General features: G+C 39.9%; 1 protein-coding gene across 2 annotated transcripts; it reads right to left on the bottom strand.

The window, feature by feature from the left end:
• Positions 1–1,810: 1,810 nt before the first annotated feature.
• LOC147436900 (calmodulin-6) lies at positions 1,811–5,246 on the bottom strand. Of its 2 annotated transcripts, XM_086486289.1 has the most exons (3): positions 5,012–5,246; positions 4,310–4,665; positions 1,811–1,976 (listed from the first exon to the last, which is right to left on the bottom strand). In XM_086486289.1, the coding sequence occupies exons 1-3, from the start codon at positions 5,085–5,087 to the stop codon at positions 1,965–1,967; spliced, it is 444 nt and encodes a 147-aa protein (XP_086342415.1). In that variant the 5' UTR covers positions 5,088–5,246; the 3' UTR covers positions 1,811–1,964. The 2 variants fall into 2 exon arrangements, with proteins under 2 accessions (XP_086342415.1, XP_086342414.1); XM_086486288.1 differs by lacking the exon at positions 1,811–1,976 and having other exon boundaries at positions 4,278–4,665.
• Between the last annotated feature and the right edge of the window lie 1,753 nt (positions 5,247–6,999).

Below are 6,999 nucleotides of genomic sequence, written 5' to 3'. Positions count from 1 at the left end.
CCCTATTTCCTTGAAGCATGAGGTCCAAAAATTTGAAGTGAACTTCACATCTTGATCGTTGTATAGGTAATCCATGCAATCTAAAAATCTCTTTAGCAAATAGACGTGCAATGTCAAAGGCGGTAAAGGTTGCCTTAACCGGTATGAGATATGCAATCTTTGTGAGTAGATCAATGACCGCCATAAGTTAATTGTATCCTCCTTGTACCATAGGTAATTCAATGACAAAATAGCTTGCGCAGCACTGACTATAGTAGAAACGGAGGCTGAAATGAGCCCAAATCAAAAATTTGAGCAGATTATGCTCTACGAGAGATCCCAAAGTATTTTTTGGCATGTTGACACTCACCAAAGATCACAAAAATCAAAAAAGTGAGCAGACGTGTGTTGGAGCTACTGGCGACTAAGCCCGGGTGGAGGCAACCTACTCTGATACCAATTGTTGGAAGTAGGGTTGTAAGGAAACACACAGATCTTGGGGAAGATGAAGTAAATTCAAGGCACACAACAGCGAGTATATTACTTAGTGTGCAATGGAAAGATAAGATAGCCCTAGAGTGATGGATGTATATTCAATGTAGGGAGAAAAATACCTCCTAATGAGGGAAAAAATACCCCGACGGCTCTAAGTGTGTTCACACACATCACTACGCCACCAAATTAATTATATAAAAATTTTAACGAATGTGATTTTTCAATTAAAAAATGTCATCAATATATGTACAATCAAATTATCTACAATGCATTGTAAGGTAATATTTTCAAAACCAGACCACTAGAAGTTTACGTTATGTAAAAGTATCCCAATTGTGTGAGTTAACAACTCTAGCACAAGAGTGGACACTATTATAGACACAACACATTAGAAGTTTATGTCACGTAAAAGTAGCCCACTAGATTACTAAAAGTGTACGTTGCGTATAAGTAGCCCAAACATGTGAGCTAATAGCTCTAACACAAGAGTGGACACTACTATTTAAATGATTGAAAGATTGAACAATCAATATGGTCCCTATTGAAGTGTGAGAACAAACTCTCTAACACAACGCAATAATCAACCCATTAATTAACACATCTAGAAAAAGCTACATATCATAGTAGCAAGGAACACAAAGAGAGTATATCTTTGCTCACATATTATGAGTAGCAGACACTGATGAAAAGAGAAGCAAAGCTTCAAATTAGCACTCACTATCTGTTACTATTGTTTAAGTGAGTTGGATACGTAAAACGAAAGCATAAACAATATAATGCAAATAAAATATAGACATTGATACATTTGTAGATGAAGAGAAATTTTGTGACTTACCTCTTCACTCTTTAAATGTGGAGAAGTGTATACGTTATTTATACTATAGTTTAGCTTTGTCTCTAATGTGTAAAGCAAACTAAACTTGATAACGATACTTTAGTTATATCCACATTTTTTATCAACTTCTGAAGTTGTAAGAAAAATCTCATACACAACACGAAGTCACTAACTCCTACCCTATCTCTGAAGTGCAAGGAGGTAACCTGTACACATCACAAGTGGGATTCTACACTCCCTATGACTCTCTTTGGAGTGTGACCGATGGATCTACACAACCACTAGACATAGTAATAGTGTCTATCTATTCCAGAAGTGTTACCTATAAAACCACACAACCTCAAAATAGCCCACATGTCTGAAAACTAATTTTGTGTGTGAGGGAAACCTCTGAAATACGAGGTAGCACAATTTATCCAAAAAAATGTCATTTTCAATCTAGAACTATTGGCTTTTATACCTAGGGCTTTCAAAAATGACCATTGATTGGCTTCTCTAAGCTTTGTGTACATAATGAGACATTATATTTTAGAAATTTGTAGCTCTAGGATCAAGATTACATAGTTCAAAACAACAAGATACAATATATCAAAAATGTGGCTCCGAATTCTGTGTCCGACTAGGAGGATGCCCATAAGTTGCACTTGTCAAGCACTTATAGCATAATCTACATGAAAACAACATTTGTCGCTAAGCATAATTTAAAATATAATAAAAGAGAGAATTACAGTTTGTGGTCTTCCTCATAGAAAACTCATCAAACGCATTGCAATCAAGCTAACCGTACATCATGAGTTACTCTCACAAGATGTTCACTCTATGTAAACCCACCATATCATGTGTATTCAATTGGAATTATGGAAACCCTTTATCTATAATATTTCTAAGATTACAAGACAGCCTTTTCCGATCTGTAAATTTTGTTTCAAAGTTCCTCAAAAAATCCCCCTCTAAAAATAAGAAATAAATTTTCTGGGATAAAAATATCTTTCTCTTGTAACCACTTGATAGGTACATATAGATCATGTGATTTAATTATGCAACTCTATTTTGTTAAATATATGGTAATACTATGCTCATTACTGCTCTAGGTAAGTGATTATTGTGGGATAAGATTGAAGACATGTATGGACCTATTCTACCTTTATTTATGCTATTATTTTCTCTTACTAAAAGTTGGAGGTTGTTTTAGGGGGACTTATCTGAATTGATGCTAATGATTGAGTTGCAAAACACACTGTATATTATTTCTTTGCTATAAAACCAAAGTGACATTATACAGAAGGGAAGGAGTTCGAGCAACTGACTTGAAGATAAAGACCTAATTGATCCATAGATTCATTTTTGGTTCTAGTGTTTATGATAATTGGAATGACTTGTCATTCTGACTGAAGATACAATGTATAGGATAATTGGAATAACTCCTCATTCCGGCTATTAAGCTGTGTTACTCAATTTGGACTCTTGATTCAATGTTAATATGTTTTCTTATATTCTCTTCTCTTCTTTCTCTCAATCACACACATAGAACTTCCATATCGCCTGCCCCCCTAATATATATTCTAATCCGGCCACCGAGAGGTTTTCTTCATAGATGCGTTGGTTCGTAGCCGTGCATATTAGGATGGCTTGATTCTTCCAAATCTTGTTTCCCAAGAGTAAATTGTTCTTGAAGAAGAAGATCTTCCAAGTCGCTCTATCCATTTACAAATTTTGTCCGCTAGGGCTCGAGCATAACTGGGCATTTAAAAAAAAAGTGGATGCTTTGCATCTTGAGCATATGTCAAAGCGTATCCCTCTATTTAATACCTTAATCTAGATAGGAATAGCTCCCCATAGCACCTTCCATAGGAGGACCTTCATCGGCCTGGGCCACTAAGGGTCTAGATGTTGCTAGCAATTGATGCCCATTTGGATTCTCGGTAGTGCTTGTGCCACTAATGATTGATGGGATGAACCCATCTACTCTGAACGTGAGTTTGCAATAGATTTTCTTACTTTTTGGTTTAGTGAAGATTCTATTCTCACGCAAGTGCCAAGCTTTCTAATCAAATTCAACCTCATAAATGGGCATAAGCACATAGCTAAGACCTTCGACATCCGAATTGATCAAAAGTCTCACTTCTGTTTTACTGAGATTGTATTGAGTGGAAAATTGATTTGTTTGTTTTCGGGTAGTTCTCTCTCCATCTCAAAATTGGGCCAACTTTTGAGAGCCAAGAGGACCAATGTGTTCTGGATATGGAGTTTTTGAAATACCTCGCTATCTCCCTCCATTCTAGGTTCCCCAATGCTCTGGTGCACTTTTGTACCAACTCGCCCATGTTGCCACCCAATTTCATGTTTGCCCATCTAGAAGCCAACAGTTATCATGAACTCTGACCCCTTTCCACTAGTCCCCTTGGAGATATGCTTCACCTTGGCGATCATGTCCCATGTCATGATGGCCCTCCCTTGGTTTGTTTGGCGATTGAGACCGTAAATTAGCACCCTGAGCTTTGCCATGCACTACAAGGTGAAGGGTCCCAACATCGCCTTGTTCCTTGAGGGATTCCCTCTTGTTACCGAATCACATTGGAACTTTGAAATCAAATCATAAACCTTAATATGGATGCAAAGAGATGTCCACATAAAGAAAAGGCTCAACTTCACATGGAAGTGAAACACCTTAACTTCAAATTTTAACTTTCGTGAGGCTTTATGTCCTTAAGACTCACCCTTCACTTATGCATTTGGGATACCTTGGAAATTTGGTAATTTTGTGTGTTAGTTAATTAAGCAATATTCAAAGAATTTTCCAAATTTTTTGTCTCTAAATTGGTGGAGAATGTCCCATAACTCATTCTACTACCCTAATCACAAACAGTATACTTCATTCTCTCTCTCTCTCTCTCTCTCTCTCTCTCTCTCTCTCTCTCTCTCTCTGCTTGAGGCTCTAGAGAGGGAGAGGAGGGAGAAATTCAACACATGAAACAATTGATATCACTTGGCCATCATCACCTTGACAAATTCCTCATAGTTGATTTGGCCATCGCCATCAACATCAGCTTCTCGAATCATTTCATCGACCTCCTCGTCACTAAGCTTCTCCCCAAGATTGGTCATCACATGCCGCAACTCCTGCGCAGAGATGAATCCATTTTGGTCCTTGTCGAACACCCGGAACGCTTCCTTGAGCTCCACCTCCGAGTCTGTATCCTTCATCTTCCTTGCCATTAAGTTGAGAAATTCAGGGAAGTCGATGGTCCCATTACCATCGGCATCCACCTCGTTGATCATCTCTTGCAACTCCGCTTCTGTTGGGTTCTGGCCAAGGGATCTCATGACCGTCCCAAGCTCCTTGGTTGTGATGCATCCTGCCATGCCATGGTCACCAAAAGCTTTAGCACAACATGCATGTAAGTGGAGACAAAGCAATGCCAGGAAAAGAAAGCAAACCCAACATGCATTAACACCATTGCTATATATTCTGGAGTGTATTGGTGCCAAATTCCTGTCTCATGAAAAAAAAACATCATGATTTCAACACAAACAAACTCTTTCCCCTTCTATGGCCTCCCTTGCCACTGATGATAGCGCTCAGATCTGGATATGAGTTGAGGTCGCCGCATGCGCTAGTTCCGGCAGCGATGGATGTCAGTCACAAATATTGCCGCGCAGAGAGAGAGAGAGAGAGAGAGAGAGAGAGAGAGAGAGAGAGACCGTCTCCATCTTTGTCGAATAGACTGAAAGCTTCCTTGAATTCCGAGATCTGGTCGCCCGAGAGCTGCTCCGCCATCTCCTGCGCGATCCTTGTATGTGTGTGCGTGTATCGAGAGACAGAGAGAGAGAGAGAGAGAGAGAGAGAGAGAGAGAGAGAGAGAGAGACCTAGGGCCTAACCTCAGAAGTTATGCGAAGCAGAATAAGGTGAGTGAGAAGAGTTGCCAAGATGTCATCAATTTCATTCAGTTAACTACCTCGCTTTCCAAGTTTCCAACTTCTCTCGACCAAAAAAAAAAACGTGTACACGCATTGAATATATTCCCTGATTCGCTCGCCCTTGGAATTTCCGCTTTATGGACCTAGTCGGCACCTTTGCGTGGCAATGGGAATAAGCATTTTAATCCGTGTCATACATTGTGGAAGAAGGTGTAGGGAATGGGTGCTGGGAGCACCATTCCAGGAGGTCAGGCGATCGGAGTAGCCGACAGCCTGCTGTTGGAATTGAGTGACCAACACGCATATCCGGCCATCATGCATCGTTGGGAGGGTTATTCAACGAACGTACAATCCTATAGCCGGAATTTCAGCTAGAAAGTAAGTTAAAAAAATTTATTGTCGCATCACGTAATGGTTACTAGCAGTTGCGCCGGTTGCAGCCATTGGTGCTAGCGGAATAAAGCCGACCAGTGACCATGATGAAGCAATCCAAGCCGCAACTTGTCACACTAAGTTGAAAGTTCCATAGATTCTCACATGTCCGTGGCAAACGGAATATATGTTGACACTTGTCATACATTGTGGAAGAAGAAGCAATTCAAGCCTCTCCTCATCACACTAACTTGAAAGTTCCATAGATTCTCCCTTGAGGGTTTGAGTGTGGGTGTTCACAGCCGAAATGTTGATGAACGCATTAAAAAAAAATGTAGTGATGATGCGGAGCCTTCCTATTATGGCCATACATGGCTTTGAAAGTGTGGGGTGAAAATAAATTAAAAACATGAACCCAAACCATTGCCCCTTGGTCTTAGTTCACATGCATGGTTCAACTTTACTAGCAGGCATTGGATGACACTCACATTGTTGACGTTTGCGTGTGGACTTTTGCACCGTAGATACCATGACTTCATTTAAGACCCTTCTATAGTTAGTCAAGTAAAAGTCCTTAAGAGAAAAACCTTACCAAATGGTTTTGAAAACAATCTAATCTTTTTTTTTTTTCTCACAATTGTGAGAGATTACATTTTAAAAAAAAGACTACAACAGCACCATGCTCTATACAAGCCATGGCCAAAACAGTTCAAAATTGTTCAACATAGGTCAACAACCATGCCTTTTACAAGGAGGCACAACCATATACAAGAATTAATCCAACAAGATCACTCAAATACATAAGCACTAAGAACCAGCCAGAGAAGAGGTGGTGGTATGTTGGTGCAAATGCTTGATGCACGTTTGGATAGGTGCTTACTTGATATGCATGCCAAAGGTGATGTTTCTTACCAATAACGGTGGATTTGATGCTTGTTGGTAGGGATGTGTGGAAGGTGAGAAAATATTGATTTAATAATCCATTATACGGTCCTCGACATGCTTGTCGTCATTGCAACTCCTAGTTTGGAGTCCCCATGTGGAAGATATAGCAGTTTAAAGTTGTTATACTTTGTAGATTCATGCTTGTGTGGTGGCAGTGAACTGCAGGTGGCCCCATGCTCCCCCTTTTGGAGGGAGCTCACCTGTTTCTGGGCATGGCATGGGGAAGTTAAGTGAAATCTCACATGCATGCAAAGTGGACAAGTGGAGGGATTGCGTGGATAGAGGTTGATTTCCAAAGAAGGAAAAAAGGCCGGCTTTTTTGAAAAACGGTGGAGAAGTCAACGAGTACGAACAGAGGAAAGAGAAGGGAGGAGTTTTTTTGGAGAATTTTTTGGCAGGGAAAACTCAAGTAAGAGGTGAGAAAGGGAAGCTTCCCATGCACTTAAAGTTTCCC

The sequence above is a fragment of the Adiantum capillus-veneris genome, chromosome 17, assembly GCF_014529385.1.
Source record: "Adiantum capillus-veneris isolate H3 chromosome 17, ASM1452938v2, whole genome shotgun sequence".
NCBI lineage: Eukaryota > Viridiplantae > Streptophyta > Polypodiopsida > Polypodiales > Pteridaceae > Adiantum > Adiantum capillus-veneris.
The sequence above is the reverse complement of the archived record's forward strand: the minus strand, read 5'-3'. Positions and strand labels throughout refer to the sequence as shown.